This window comes from Cataglyphis hispanica, chromosome 7 (genome assembly GCF_021464435.1).
Source record: "Cataglyphis hispanica isolate Lineage 1 chromosome 7, ULB_Chis1_1.0, whole genome shotgun sequence".
Taxonomy (NCBI): domain Eukaryota; kingdom Metazoa; phylum Arthropoda; class Insecta; order Hymenoptera; family Formicidae; genus Cataglyphis; species Cataglyphis hispanica.
Window position 1 is genome coordinate 66094 of NC_065960.1, and position 17254 is coordinate 83347.

The window sequence follows — 17254 nt, forward strand, 5'->3', positions numbered from 1 at the left end:
ATAGGATAATTTTAAGCCATTTTTACATCACAAATTACATCAGAAATATATTACGTATTTTTTTATTTTTGCCATGATAAAATTGGTAAGAAATATTAAAGGCGACAAAAAAATTTTAAGAACCTCAAATGGTAAAAAAAATTGAATGGAATAATGTAGTATATTTACGAATTATAAGAAAAAGAAGGTTTGAAAGCTGCTAATAAACTCAGTAATAAACATATCAATTTTTAAAATAATAGAATGAATGTTAGCATTATAAACTTTAAGTGAAAGTGTATACAAATCATTTATATTTTTATCAATATTATTAGATCCTACAATAAAACATCAATTTGTTAATTGCAAAGCAATTGCAGAGTTTTAATTGCTTAAATTTTAATATGGGTGATATATGTTAAATTGCAAAAACAAATTTTCTTGTCATAAGTTTAATACACCATTAACTTCTAGAAATTATGCACAACTACATTTGTATGCTAACAATTTTGAAAAATATATTAATACATTACAGAATGAGAGAGGCACTCCCGTCTTAAAAACTAATAGAAAAATTGATTTTCTTGGACTAATTATATGTTTAAGAAATATATTGCCGCTATTTGATTGTTTAAAGTCTTTAGGAATGATGTATTTATTAACATACAAATTATCTCAAGATTTTCTTGGAAACGTTTTTTAGTGCTATAAGAAGTCGTGGAGGGTTCAGTAATAATCCAAATGCTCTACAAACGTGCATACAAACGTTTATTGATCATGAATTAAAAAAGTTTGATACCAGCAATTGTCTTTCTGAGTTTAGAAATTTTACATTAAATCCGAAAACATTTAAATGTCCCATAGCAAATAAAAAAGAAATTTCTGATGAAAGAATATTCATTTTCGACCATGATTATATAAAAACATTTTGCACTATATATTACTTTTTGTAGGTAGGGAAGGGTGTCCCTTTGCACCCCACCCCCTTGTGTGTGTGTGATGTGTGTGTGTGGGGTGCGTGCGTGCGTGCGCGCGCGCGTGCTTCCTGTCCATGCATGTACTTTGGTATATTTCAAACTTTTTTGTTAATAACTTTTTAATGGACTGACGGCTAAAACTTTTTGAATGTTGTTCAGAGTCATGATCTTGACAACATATGTAAATATCAAGGTTGTTCTGATCATCAAGGTGCTCTAAAAGTAAATAATTACCAAAAATACATTAAAACTGTAAAACTTTAACATTAACAAATATCTCAAAACTATAAGAGACAGCCGATTACTTTATAAGGAAAAGTTACTCAGGATCATGTCCTTGATAACATGTGTCAAGGTCAAAATCATCGGTGAGGTGTAACTTAATATGCATATTTAAGCGAGGAGCACACCCTTTTGCATAAGCGCATAACAATAAGCATAAGGAAATTGATTGGTTCATTTTCTTATGCATACATTTGTGGACCAATCAATTTCTTTATGTTTATGGTTATGCGCTTATGCAAAAGTGTGTGCTCCCCGCTTTACCCAACAGTACTAAACGCATTGTTTTAAATTAGCCTCTATATGGCAGCGCATGCGCATTGTGTAAAATACGCGAATTGTGGGAGCGAGAGGTTGATATATCTGCACCGTGATGTTTTCGCCACCAGTGAGCTTTGACTAGCAATATAGTAGTATTATATACATGGAAATACTGGTCTTACCTTTATCCGCGGGGCTTTGGCTATCTGTCTATCAACAGAGAGAAGTCTAAAAGCAGCTATCTCGGCGTTTTTCGTACGATAACTCTCGGTCTCGTACAGCAGCGCCTCTACGTCCATTTTACGAGCGCTTGGAACTACATGGCCACGTTCATTTTCAAGCAGGATAAAACAGCCGAATGGTTCATTTCCATGCTACGTCCACTTTTCAATTTTGGTTCATGTCTGTACTACATCCACTTTTCGATATTGTCGATACTGGTAGTACACTGATCGCTAGACAAAGAGAGATGATTGCGTCGTCTTCGTCTCTCTTTCATCGTGTATGTGTGTAGTATCCATGAAGGCACAAGCCCGACATATTGAGCATACGGATGCGATTGTTGGGAGTTGGGATGAGATAATATATAATAGACAAGGAGCGACAATCGCAATGCTGTCCTTGTTTTCTCTAGCGTGCACTCACCTTTTGCAAATTTTATACTTGCGTATATATACATATGTGAATATATATGTTCAAATTATAATTACAATTATACAATGCAATTAAATATATTGTATGATTACAATATTAATAGTCGAATAATAGATAACAGAATGAACAAATACAAAATATGTAAGACACGGATGCTTGTTAAACTTGATGATTTGTTGCTTTGTGACTATCATCGATACTTTGTGTATTATATTAATGGGATAGAGAAATAGTACAAAAATTATTTGGTTGTCATTTTTGTATAAACTTTATTTTGAAAATATAACAAATTTTTAAAATAATTATATTTTTCAAATGCATATAAGCACATGATAAATTTAAGTAAAAAAAATTCTCTTCAAATTCGGAAGATTCAAACTCTGATCTACGGTGTGAGAAACCGGACGCTACGCTGCTCATTTAGCTACTTCGTATTCTTAAAAGTAACATCAATTTAATCATTACTTATATTACATATTTGTATTCTTCTTACGTTTATAATATCTTTATTTTAAAGATAATAAAAAGGTGGAAAATAATTTTTAATAGATATATATGTTATACAGTACGTAAAAGAAAAAATACATTTTATTGTACGTAACATTTTATAAAAATAATAAAAATATTATATAAAATTAAATTATTTTATTGTAGAAAAATTATCTTATAAAAATTATTTTTTCTAGAATTGTTTTATCGAGATTTACTTTGATAATACATTTACATGCGGGACGTATTAGTAATCCACAATACTTAATGTATCTGCATGTATTTACATGATATCTGAAGAATTGAAAAAAGATAATATAATTATTAGTTTATGAAATTGCGATTACAATTGTTAAACAATAATGTCAAACAAGAATTGACAACCGTGCTATTTCTCTATTTCGTTGATACGATATAGAAATAAAGTATCGAGCCACGAAGCAACAAATCATCAAGTCTAATAAGCACTTGTGTCTTTTATATATTTTGTATTTGTTCATTCTGTTACCTATTATTCGACTGCTGTTATTGATCATCAAACAATATTTAATTGCATTGTATAATTGTAATTATAATTTGAACATATACATTCACATATGTATATACGCAAGTATAAAATTTGCAAAAAGGGGGTGCTTATTAGTCTTGTATAACTGCTTTCTATCATGAAAGGCCAAAAAGCATTTTCAGCCCGTATTTCGGCCGTAAAGCGATACGTTAGAGAAACAAGGACAGCATGCGATTGTCGCTCCTTGTCTATTATATATTATCTCATCCCAACTCCCAATAATCGCATCCATGTACTCAATATGTCGGGCTTGTGCCTTCATGGATGCTACACACATACGCGATGAAAGAGAGACGAAGACGACGCAATCATCTCTCTTTGTCTAGCGATCAGTGTACTAGCAGTATCGACAATATCGAAAAGTGGATGTAGCACAGACATGAACCAAAATTGAAAAGTGGACGTAGCACAGAAATGAACCATTCGACCGTTTTATCCTGCTTGAAAATAGACATGGCCATGTAGTTTTAAGCGGCCGTAAAATAGACGTAGAGGTGCTGCTGTACGGGAAGCTATCGTACAAAAAACGCCGAGATGGCCGCTCTCAGGCTTCTCTTTGCTATTAATCTGTGGCATTGGTAACTTTGAAACCAAAGTTTCGCATTGTCATCGCGCGAGGTCTCCAATATCAATTCGGAGTTAGAGGTCCCTATGTATACATAGTATATAGGAACTCTAGGAGTTTAGCGGGGAGCACACACTTTTGCATAAGCGCATAACAATAAGCATAAGGAAATTGATTGGTTCATTTTCTTATGCATACATTTGTGGACCAATCAATTTCTTTATGTTTATGGTTATGCGTTTATGCAAAAGTGTGTGCTCCCCGCTTTTGTCCGTCACTCCTGCAGATCCTTAAGGCCATAGCACGTTAAAAAATTTTAGTCGTAATCATAAGGCCATGAGAAAATTGACCAATCACAATCAAACATTCTAAATATAATAAGAATGTTTGAACTGTGATTGGTTGATTTACTTACGGCTTTACGATTAGGACCAAAATTTTTTAACGTGCAATGGCCTTTAATTATCAAGAGATACGGTAGTGTCTCGCGCCAAGTTCATTGCGAAGCAGCTTTGCACTTCGAGAGTATTTTTACGCGAATTGGCAAGATGCAAGTATTATTAGATATTTGATTTTAATAACGGCTATTACGGCTATTACGCGCCGCAACGACGAAATACTTTGCTTTGGTATAAGTTTATTTTATGCGATTCAGAATTTATGAGAAAATGTTCTTTAATAAATAAATTTCAAAGCTAGATATATGTATATTGCATTTAATTAAATATAAAAAAAAGCTATTTTAGCTGTACGTCCTATTACTTTAATTATATTTTGATTTATTAAATATAATCTTTTTTAATATTGGAAATAAAATTAAAAAATTTTTACATAAATTTTTATTCGGTTGGCACAATTTTTCAATTTAATTATTTTTCTAGGAAATTAAAACTTTGTATAACAATTTTTTCAATTAAAAGTTTTTAAATAATAATAAAAGAAATAAATTTTATATAATTTTATAATAGTATAAGCATAAAGTCTTATTTATTTGGCGCAATTTTTTATATCATTATTTTTGTAGAATATACTTGTACAACTTTTTTTGTTAAAAAAGTAATATATGGTGCAAAATGTTTCACAACTGTTGCATATACTTGGCGCCTTTTTTTTACCTTTTTTTCAAAAAGGATAAGTTTTTAGGAATTATATAAAACAGATCGTGTATAAAATTTTATTTATTTATATTATATAAATATTATACTTATATACAATTTTATAAATGGAAAATTAATAAAATGTATAAAAATTAGAAAAAAATTAATATCAATTAAATATTTAATATTTGTTCAATTAATATTATTTAATTCTTCGAGAACTTTTCTGTTATAGTATTTAGAATCACAAATTTTGGAATATATTGTGTATACAATGCAATTCTTTTTATTAATCGAATCATGATTGTCTAATGTATTATTTTAATTCCTTAAATAATAACACATTAAAATAAAGGAAAATTAAATGCTAAATTAGAAATTGTTATCATTGGTGACCTGTTTCGATTAACAATGAATTCAATAATGATGTTGAATTTTCAGATAATAAAGGTTGATGTACCCATGCTGCAAGATAAAACATTTTCCAAGTTTCTGTATAATTATGAGCAATATTTTCCAGTAAATTGCGTCTCAATGTAGCTTCCTTATGATACATCTCATATATAGTTTCTGCTATTTCATCTAAAGAATTTGAAGCATATAGTTAAATTATAATAAATTAAATAATTAAATTAAAATATATTAGTTATTGTACATATTAGATGTAAATATGAGATGTAATTGCAAAGTTCCCAGATGCCATACAATTGAAACTGTATCAATTTTTGCTTCAAATTCGACAAGAATACAGAAATCTATAAAATGTTTAACAAATATTTGAGAAAAACTTGATGCACATTCTTTGTCAAAATCTGTCATTATATTCATAATCATTTCAAAATCATAGATAATGTATGTGATCCACTTACAGAAATGACAAGGAAACCTGCGCTTGCATCACTCGCAAGCTAGTACATTGATATATGCTAGATGTATGCTATCTGCTCTAGTAAAAAATATCAATACCACAAGCAGTTTGAGTTGCATGCAGCGCCAGTCCAGGAACTCTTACATTATAAAGCATGTAATATAAATTAAATAAGTTATAAATTTATTACCAAACTTGCTCATTGGCCATGTTAAAAACAATTTATTTGTAGTTTCTTGTAAAACTGTTGTGACTTTCAACTGATTTTTAATTTGCTCCAAGTTTCTAATTATGCCATCCTATAAATAGATCTTTTCATTTATATTGAAAAATTTCTCTTTATAATTTTAGAAATATAATTTTTAAAAATTAAAACAAAAATAAAGTTAATTGACTTCAAACTTTAAAAAAGAATAAATAATGTATAATTAAAAAATTAAAAAAAGTATATCTTTACCAAACTATCGCAAACATTTTCTAACTTATCGCATAAATCTTGCAAAATCACAGAATAATTTTTGTCACGCTTTACTTGTATTATGTTTTTTAAATAGGTGATTCCTTCAATATGGAAACTATTCCATTGTTGTATATTTGCATTAATATCTGCAGCTAAATCATATACAAAACGTTCAGTTCCTGTCAAATTTTTTCCTTGATATGATTTATGTGAAGGTAATTCTGTAATAAATTTATTTAAATATAAATATATTTATTTAAATATAAAAGTATTAAAATTATTTATATAATGTAAAATTATTAAAATAACATTTCTACTATAATTAATTTTCATTAGCATTTACATACTCTTAAACATAGTCATAATATAAAGATATCCAAAAAATCTCTTAGCATAAATTTTTATAATTCTATTTTATTTGTGTGTGTATATTAATATATATAATTTATATATAAATTTATATATATTATATATAAATTTAGAGTATAATAAATATTATTATTGTTACATCTAATTAAAGAGATAATCTTACTGATGGGAAGAAACATTTCCTTCTTTGTTGTCATAGTGAGATCAGAGCGAACTACGAAGGCGTCTCTCTGGTGAAATTATATATTGGAACGAAGTACGAAGTGAATCGGAACTCGGAATGCAGTCACAATTGTATAAAACAAAAACAAAAACTGATAAGATGGTAAGAACGTGACTGTAATCGCCAATCGTCATCGTTACATCGCGCATGCGCGACAAAAAAGAGCCCGTTTAGTGCCGTCTAGTAAAACTGTCTAGTAAAACTGCACGATTTTGACCTTTTCAATATTTATTATTTACTACGTCTATGTATTGTGATTGTATAATGGAAAGAGAGTGATCTTTCACTATCATTCACATAATAATTGTTCAATTCTCTGGATTTTTGATTTTATTTTGTCTTCGAATCATTTCGAACTCCTAAACACATTTGCATTAAATAAACATATTAACGTATTAATATGTTTGGTAAGAAAAAAGAGTCGAAACGATCAAGACCAGTTGGTGATTTAGAACAGGTAACTGATAATTTTGAACATACAGTATAAAATCTTTTTCACACTAAAATTTCTTTTAAATTTGCATATTTTATATTTTAGATCATAAATTTAGTTCTTACAGCTTCAACATGTACATAAATATGACATATCTATATCACATATTTGCCTCTGTTTTAAAAAAATCTCTTTTATATATATATTGTATATATAAGAGAAAGAGAAAAATTTCTTTTTAAATTATCTTTATTTTTGTAAATATAAAAATGTCAATTTCTAATGAATTTTTTTTTTATTAATAATGTTTTATAGTATGGTATCTTCCAAGTACCTGATATAAATATTGGCAATATTGATGATAATATGATAGAAGATGATGGCAACGACGAAGACTTAGAGGCTGAATTAGCTTCTTTGGCAGCTGGTAATGATACAGGCTACAAAAGTAGACGCAACAGTAAGTTAATAAAATTAAAAATATCATATAACAGAAATATACAGGGTGTGTCATCTAAAACCATCCAAATAATTTCCACAGTTTTGGAGATAGGAAAATATCTGAAGTAAAAGTTGTGTGATATCGAGAAAGACATTTTGCAGAAATGATGTTTTCTCCTAGGTGGAGATGGAGTATATAGCATTAGCCGGAAACAATCCATATAATCTTAGATAAAAAATGTTCCTTACACCATGTTAATCTGAATTGTGACAGTGAAAAATGTTCCATCAAAGTTTATTTACATTTATATTAAATGATGTTATTGGCTAACCTTAAATGAAATAACACAGATCAAGATTACATATCAAATAAATAATATCAGTTTTATTCAATTAATAAAACCACGAATATTCTGTTTCAAGAACATTTGCGATAAATTTTCAATTTTTTTTATATCCATGACCTTGAATATCTCTGATTATTGAAACTGTCTTGGAAAAGGCTTCAATTATAGATATGTTTGAAAATGCATGATTCCATTTAAAAATATGAAGATGAACATCAAATTTTCTAAGCACCTCTACCTAGGAAAAAATGTTTATCTCCGCAAGATGTCCCCCTCGACACCATACAACTTTTACTTCAAACATTTTTTTCTATCTCTAAAACGGTGAGAATTATTTAGAGGGCCAATCTTAGATGATTTACTCTGTATATCTATAAGATATAATAATATTATATATACATATGTTTATAATATAGAGGGTGTCTTAACACTTTACCGACCGGCCGTCGATTATTCGACGTTTACTGGAACCGCTACCGGTCGGTAAAGTGTTAAATCCACTGGAGAGATGTCTTTTTAATAAATTCTTCAGCTAAATTGAAAATGATTTTTCCTTAGCAAAAATGTCAAGAAAGATTATTATTTTTTGCCAGTTTAAACATTTTTTTATTATTTATCTTTGTAAACTAAATTAAATTTAAATTTTGTTAAAATATACTCTACCTGAAATCAACTAAAGAATATAATTTTTTTAAATTTATTTAAATCTCTACGAAGTTTAGTTTGCCTTTTTTTTCAATTATTTATAATTGAATTATTAATGACAATATTTTCACTAAGGAGGAATTGTTTTAAAATTAAAAAATCTATTATTTAAAAAACATTTGACAGTTGGAATACTTTGTATAGAGCAATATATATCTTGAAATATCTCTCAAATCTCTGTATTACATATTTAACTCAGCGTAACACATATGTGAATGTCTTAGTTACACGCAAAGCTGTTACTGATGTTAATTTGGACGAAATGGTATCTGAGTCCATTAAAGATATAAATTCTGATGATGAATCATCTGAAGGAAACGATGATCCTGCATTATTGGTACATATGATATTTGATTATATTATATTTCAATTAGTGTAGTGTAAGACTTGATCAATTTAGTATTCTTCATTGCTTTAGAAAGAGTTGCAGATGCTCACAGGAAATGAAATTGTAACAGAAGAGACGGAAATGCCAGAGATAATGGAGGAAGAACAAGCAGAACCTAATAAATGTGAATCTACCATAGAAGAAAATAATTCTATGCATGAAATGATCAAAATATTGCAAGAAAGGTTAACGACTTACGAAATAGCCGAACAAAAAGCAAGGAAAGAAAATGAATCTGGCAAGGCTAGAAGATATAGCAGAGGTGTCAGAACGCTCAAGGAAATGTTGGTTTCTGCACAATCAGGTGGAATCATAAATGAAGCTGATATTCCTCCATTGTTGCCTCCTTCCGCTACTGCAGAATCTACAATTAAAGATACAGGTAGGACATATATTCTTTTATATGCTGGGTATTATCTCTTTTATCTATGAATTTATCCATTATTTAGATTTATTATTTGGATCAAATTCTATTTTAAAGTAAATTGATCATGTATCATATACAATCAATATATAGGGCATATCAAAATGTTGCAAACTACTTAATATCTTGGAATAAGTATTTTAAAAAAATGGTTTTTTTTAAAAATAATTTTACTGAAATAACCATGAATTATCAATAAATATCTCAGATATTCCTATTTATATATATATATATATATATATATATATATATATATATATATATACTTATACGTATATATATACTTATACGTATATATATATATATATACTTTTATTTGAATAATTTAATTTGCATAATAAACATGTTCAACAATTAAAACTTAATAATGATGTATTGTTATTATTTAACAGAATATACATTATTTTCTTGTACCCCTATTTTTTAAACATTATTTGGAGATTTATAATATTAACTTTCATTTTATGAATATCATTATTTTTTTGTAGTAAAAGAAATATCTTCACCAACTGAAGTTAATGAATCATCTACATCAGATTTAAATGATGGTCTTTCTGAACCAATAGTAGATGTCACAGTTGATCAGGAAGCTTTGAATAAATTAAAAGAGCAACAACAAAAATATAAGACTGCTGCAGTTGCTTGGAAGAAAGCAGGTAATAAAGAGCAAGCACTGCAATATGTGAAAACTGTGAAACAGTTCGACATAGTTATTGCTGCAGTTGCTATGGGTGAAAAGCTTGATTTATCAGATATGCCTTCTACTCCAACTTTACCATCTCCAGTAGATATATCAGTAATAAAAGAAGAAAGCGAAATTCAGCAACAAGCTTCTACAGATATAGGTAATGTATGCATAATGGGCGAAATTTTTTAAAGATTATTATGTATATTTATTAAGAATATTGTAAATATTTATACATTATCGATTGGAGTGTAATGTAGAAATAGAATAAATAATATATAATAAAAATAGAGTAATATTCTTGAATTTGTCTATCTCACTATTCTGTCCTTTAATATTTATTTCTTATCTTATACTTTAAAACAATTGTTTGCGTATTTTTTAATAAACAATAAATAATATAAATACAAAAATATAAATAAATTTACAGTTGTAGTATGCAATAAAAAGTCATGTATTTCATAATAACGGAAATGTGGATTATTGACAGCTAACTCACAAGCGAAGCTCGGTCTCGAAAACATTGAAGGTGCTCTTAAAGAACGTTTGGAAGTATATAGAAGAACGAAAGTGGCGGCTGAAGCTGAGGGTAATACTTCTAAGATACGCAGATACAATAGAATTTGCAAACAGTTTGAGAATGCTATTAAGTTATACACAAGTGGAAAGCCAGTACTTCTGGATGAACTTCCTGTGCCACCTGGTTTTCCACCATTGCTATCTAATCTGCAGAATAATGATATTACTACGCAGTCTGCAGTTCAGCCTAAGTCATCTGAAGATAATATTGTAACAAAGCCTGTGCCACCAAAAGCATCCATCTCTTCTCCTAAAGCAGGTAAAAAGTAATTTTATATATATATATATATATATATATATATATATATATATATATATAAATATGTATATATTGCATATGTATTTATTTTTATTTATTTTAAATATGGACATGATTTTGATTGAAAAAATATTGTAATAATAATATAAATTAATATAATTATATAATTATAAATTAATATAATAATATAATTTAAAATAAATAAAAATAAATACATATACATATATATATATATATATATATATGGACATGATTTTGATTGGAAAAATATTTTTTTTTATTTTAAACTCAATTTATAAAGATTATTGAAATACAAAAGTTTGCAATTCTGAAAAAGATTAGATTGAATAAACGTTAAAACTTTTTATTATTTTTAAACTTAATTTTTTTTATTATTTTTATAATAAAAAAAATTATATATTATTTTTAAATTTGTATATTTTTGAAGTTGTCATATCTTGTGCATGTATGTAAAATATTGAATATATTATATTAATTTTATATATAATATATATTCATTATATTTTTTTTATTGTATTTTTTATTAGGACAGAAACCAAGTCACAAGATTACATCGCGTGCAGAAAAGCAAATGTTACAATTACAATTGCGGCAGCGCGAATTGAAGCAAGCTGCTTTAAATGCAAAGCAAGATGGGGATATGGATTTGGCGCGTGATTATCTAAAGCAAGCTAAAGGGATACAACCTTTAATTGAAGCTAGCAAAGCTGGATTACCTGTCGATATGAATTCGATCCCATTATCGCCTCTTGAAAAAGTAGAACTTAATATGTGTCAGAAAGATGAAAATTTTATATTGGTATCTGCCGAGGATTTTTTGGAAGGTGGGAGCGGAACAGATGATCAAATTTACGAAAATCTTGAAACTCAATTAATTAAACAAATTAAGGTAATAAAATATTTTTTTAAGATTTAGAGAGAGAGAGAGAGAGAGAGAGGGAGAGGAAGAGGAAGAGGGAGAGAGAGAGAGAGAGAGAGACATATTTGTGTGTGTGTGTGTATGTGTGTGTATGCTGTGTGCGCGCGCATGTGTATTTGTTTGTTTGTGTTTGTATATGAGTCATTTTTTTGAGACAGTAAAATAATTAACTATATCATAATTAATTGTAACGCGCGCGAACGCAAAAAATATTCTAGAATTAGCATATCATCTGCTAATACAAATTTTTGAGATTATTTGAAAACAAAAATCTAATTAGCAGAAGATCGAAGCTAAAATGTTTAATCGCGAAATATTTTATATATATATTTGCGCACATAATTATTCTTCCGGATTTATTGGTTTATTTAGTTAGAATGATATTTATATTCATTTTATTAAGTCGATTAAAGTAATGAATAATATATATATATATATATATATATATATATATATATATATATATATATATATATATATATTGAAAATGGGAAAATATATATTTTACATAATTATTGAAGTTAATATCAATATAAGTTAATAAAATTATACAATTTATTTGTTTCGTTTGTATAAGTATTTATTATTTAATTTTTCAGTGGTGCTTATCTACACGGGACCACTCAAAAGCATTGGGTGATGTTTCTGCATATAATAGATGGGAACGACTCGCACTCGGTTACACGCGAGATTTAGATATGCTAAGAGTTCGAAAACGCGATTTACTGCCACCACCTCAACATCATTACGAAATGAAAACCTATCAAATAGTACAGTTAGTATACATTTATTTTCCTTACTACTGATACGTATGATTCAAATATAAATATATGAACAAAAAATAAAATAAAAATGAAAAGAGATTATATGAAAATTTATAAAATTCAAAAATTGTTTATTTAAAAAAAATACATATTATTTAAATATATTATACATATAATTTTTTTTATACACATTAATTTAATTTTTTGTTTTTTATCTTGAAAATAATTTTTTTTAATGCTTTTTGGAATAATTTTTAAATAGTAATAGTTTGTTATATGTTTTTTAATTAAAATAAGATATTGTATTTTTCCCATCAAGTCAGTTTCAACTTGTTAAAAAAAAAAAAGAAAAGTTTTTCTAGATTTAATTTGTATTTGTCTATGACTAATAATTGTTCAAATATATTTCGATTACTATTTAAATTTACAAGAATTTGTGAAAACAAAATATAATAATGTCTTGTTAACAGAAAGATTTTTTACCTTCTTCATGGAGAGATAATTATCCATTTTTTGTTTGCAAATCTAAATTTCTACTTGATTATCGGATCGATATTTGTTAGCGATAAATTTACAAATGAACTAATCAATAATATAAAATAAAATTTTATATTTTTTATTTTATTTTAATGGAAGTAATTTTGGATAGATTGCTGAGAAAAATGAGAAAGACATTAATTTTTTTTAAATAACACTAAATCTAATCTTATTCAAAAAATTTTCAATTTATAGATGTAATTAATTTTTGTAGAACTAAAATTTTTTTTAAAAAAAAAGACAAAATTAGATAACTGTAATATTCTTGATCATAAAAAGATGTACACTATTAATTATACAATTATACTTCTTTGCAAGACTTTAGAGAATTTAATATATATATATATGTACAAATTCGTATTATGAAATTTAAATTTGAGTAAAATTAAATTTTTCTAGGAGTTGCACAGATTTAAACGACAGTGATATCGAAATTTCTATAATTAGAGGAATTAATTATCCTCGAGAGGCAGATACATATGTTATGTTTGAATTCCCATTTCCGTCGGATAATCATCCCGCGGATAGAACATCAACAATCAAAGATTCTGCCAATCCTGAATATCAAGCTGTATTTCTACTGAATGGGATTATAAATCGCACTTCCAGACAGTGTCAAAGAGCCTTCAAACGACATGCTTTAAAATGTGAAGTTTGGGCAAAAGGGTAATTTAATATTAATGTAGCATTTAACAGTAACATTTAACATTAATTAGTGTTTAATATTAATTTCATGTTATTTTGAGTTTTAATCTAATATTGTTTGACAAAATACTATTGAAAATTTATAATTATATTGTGCATAGAAATTTTTATGACTTTCAAGTAGATTGCTTGATCACATTAACAAGCATGAATATTAAATTTAATATATAACACACTAACATCACATTTTATCATGTTTTTGATTTCAATATTACTAAATTATCTTATTTTAAATTATTGATTGCCATAACATATTAAATTAATTAATGGCGTCTGTAGAAAGATTAAGGTGCTTTAGATCTAGGAAATTACATTTTCCTGAAAAAGGGAGTAAGAGAGAGAGGATAGAAAAGGGAAACAGTAATAGGGGAATAGGAACAGGGCGTCAGATAGAGAAAAGAAAAGAGAGGAAGAGAAATATTTCTTGATACTTTTGTGAAAGAAATAACGATATTAAATGTTTTAACAATCCAATATAGAAAAGATGACAAAATACAAAAACTAGTTCTCTATAATTTTGTGTAGAAAGATTTTAATTTGTGCGAGAGAAATAATTTTATTGGAGACAATAATTATCGGCTGCTGTTGTATGGTGTTGTAATTGTTTAGAATCTTTTCAATTTTATAAATATTTTTATTTTTTTATTATATATATATATATATATATATATATATATATATATATATATATATATATATTATAATTCCACTCTTTTGTAAATATCTATATTTCTTTCTCTTTTAAAAGAAAGAAATATTGGAATAAAGAAACAAATTAGATTAGCTCTCTCAGACAAGTAACAATCAGCATCTCTAATGTGATATAATCTGCTACATTTTTTTTAAATGCAACTGTAATAAATTGCATTATTTTTTTTGCTTAGATTTATTTGTATATATGTTAAATATTTGAAGCTAGTTAAATATAAGAAAGTTAATAAATATTAATTATTTTAAATAAGATGTACAAATTAAGAAGCTGTACAATGAGAATATCATACATAAAAAATAGAATGTTGCTTGCAGATGTTCACTGAATCCCATTTTATGCTGCTCTCACCCCAGGTATGACATCCCTCAAATCCTGTAGAGTATGCAATTTGTTACATGCACAGAGATTTTGATGACTTTTAAGAGCAATGCAAAGTACTGGCATTGTGGATGCTATCTTCTTCCTATGAAAAGAAGCAGTAGCGTTTACAAGGGTATATACACACACACACACACACACACACACACACACATCATCATACATCATATATATATATATATATATATATATATATATATATATATATATATATATATATGTATACATATGCGTGCATGGTGCGTGTGTGTATATGTGTATATGTGTATATGTATATATATATATATATATATATATATATATATATATATATATATATATATATATATATATAAATTATTATGTTTGTAGGATGAATGAGTCATATATGTGAAATTGTATTATGTAATAATTGTGGATTTCATCATATTATAAAAGTAACAATATATATATATCTGAATTTCTGCGATGTAAAAACATTCTTGATATGTGTTGATGTGTTTTTTTTTTATATTTTTAATAATGATTCGCAATGTTACAGAGGCTTCTTCCGAAGTGATAGTCTACTTGGTACAGTAATGGTTAAGTTACAACATCTTGAAACCCAGTGCATTCTACATGATTCCTTCTCGGTAATTAAATAATTTATTTTGCACGCTTTTCCTGTGTACAGAATAAGAAAATTTATTATATTATTTCAGCTTATGGATGGCAGAAAAGCAACGGGAGGAAAACTAGAATTAAAAATCCGGCTCAGAAATCCAATTCTTTTTAAACAAATAGAAAATGTCACAGATAAATGGTTAACTATTGATCAATGATGGATGATTGGATGCAATTCATTAATTTATCAATAATTTGTCATTTTGGAATCGTGGGGCCTTTAAAAATATTGTGCATCGAGAATAGATTACTGCATTTTTTAAATATATATATATACATACATACATACATACATACATACATACATACATACATACATACATACATACATACATACATACATACATACATACATACATACATACATACATACATACATACATACATACATACATACATACATGCATACATACGTACATGCATACGTACATACATACGTACATGCATACATACATACATACATACATACATACATACATACATACATACATACATACATACATACATACATACATACATACATACATACATACATACATACATACATACATACGTGCATACGTGCATACGTGCATACGTGCATACGTGCATACGTGCATACGTGCATACGTGCATACATGCATATATATAAATGCATACATATATAATAGTAAATAAGATGCAAAAATGTAAATATTCTATATATTACAACAAATGAGCTATATGCAATTTATAATATATATAAGTGCGATATAAAAAAGTTTTGAATACTTTTTGCTTGTAAAGTAAAAAATGCTTTTATCGAGAAAATTATATTTATTTATATGTAATGACTTGAAAATAATTATTTGAAAAATATTAACAAAAAATTATTTACAGTTATATAACACAAAATACGTATTATATACATTATATATACATAATTATTTTAAAATGTTTATATATGTTTTATATGTGGATACGTATGTGTGCGCGTAAGCGTATGTGTATGTACTAAAAATCTTTCGATACGACATACAATTTTACAAAGTGTCTGCTAAAAAATTTTATTTGAAAAGATTAGTTCAAAAATAGAACTGATTAAATAGGATTCGTAATATGCAATACTGTTGGCAGACATATAGCAACATAAATTATGACGACAGTTTTAAAGAGAGTCAAAAAATCTTGGAATTTTTGCAATATAGATTGGCGATAGAATACAAGTTCAATGTGAATATATTTGACGCCAATTTGCTACTACATTTTGACTAAAACAGCTAGCAAACTGTTAACTTGCTAGTTGCTAATGTTTTGCTTATTTTGTAGATCTTGTTAATAACATACAATTCTAAAAAATTTGTTTTTATATGTATACGTTTTTTCTTCCCTTCCTTTGCTTATTAAAAAATTGCATGGAATTTTTTGGCGAAAATGAAACATTTGATCAATTTCATTAATAATTTCTATATATTAAGTTGCATTGATTCATTTGCTGTAATATCTCCCTTGAAACCATGTAGCTTTAATTTATTTATCTTTATAGATATTAATATATTGATGTA

General features: G+C 27.1%; 2 protein-coding genes across 4 annotated transcripts; one reads left to right on the forward strand and one right to left on the reverse strand.

The window, feature by feature from the left end:
- Positions 1–4960: 4960 nt before the first annotated feature.
- LOC126850775 (cyclin-dependent kinase 2-interacting protein-like) lies at positions 4961–6908 on the reverse strand. 2 transcript variants are annotated; one of them, XM_050594090.1, is made up of 4 exons: positions 6733–6908; positions 6273–6421; positions 5931–6039; positions 4961–5454 (listed from the first exon to the last, which is right to left on the reverse strand). In XM_050594090.1, exons 1-4 carry the CDS (start codon positions 6764–6766, stop codon positions 5258–5260), a joined length of 489 nt encoding a protein of 162 aa, XP_050450047.1. In that variant the 5' UTR covers positions 6767–6908; the 3' UTR covers positions 4961–5257. The 2 variants fall into 2 exon arrangements, with proteins under 2 accessions (XP_050450047.1, XP_050450046.1); XM_050594089.1 differs by having other exon boundaries at positions 6198–6421.
- Positions 6909–7050: 142 nt separating this feature from the next.
- Positions 7051–17048, forward strand: LOC126850760 (coiled-coil and C2 domain-containing protein 1-like). 2 transcript variants are annotated; one of them, XM_050594062.1, is made up of 12 exons: positions 7051–7249; positions 7541–7685; positions 8943–9055; positions 9137–9488; positions 10019–10375; positions 10706–11053; positions 11602–11963; positions 12593–12768; positions 13694–13960; positions 15026–15064; positions 15610–15700; positions 15770–17048. In XM_050594062.1, the coding sequence occupies exons 1-12, from the start codon at positions 7193–7195 to the stop codon at positions 15887–15889; spliced, it is 2427 nt and encodes an 808-aa protein (XP_050450019.1). In that variant the 5' UTR covers positions 7051–7192; the 3' UTR covers positions 15890–17048. The 2 variants fall into 2 exon arrangements, with proteins under 2 accessions (XP_050450019.1, XP_050450020.1); XM_050594063.1 differs by lacking the exon at positions 15026–15064 and having other exon boundaries at positions 15770–17040.
- The last annotated feature ends 206 nt before the right edge of the window (positions 17049–17254 follow it).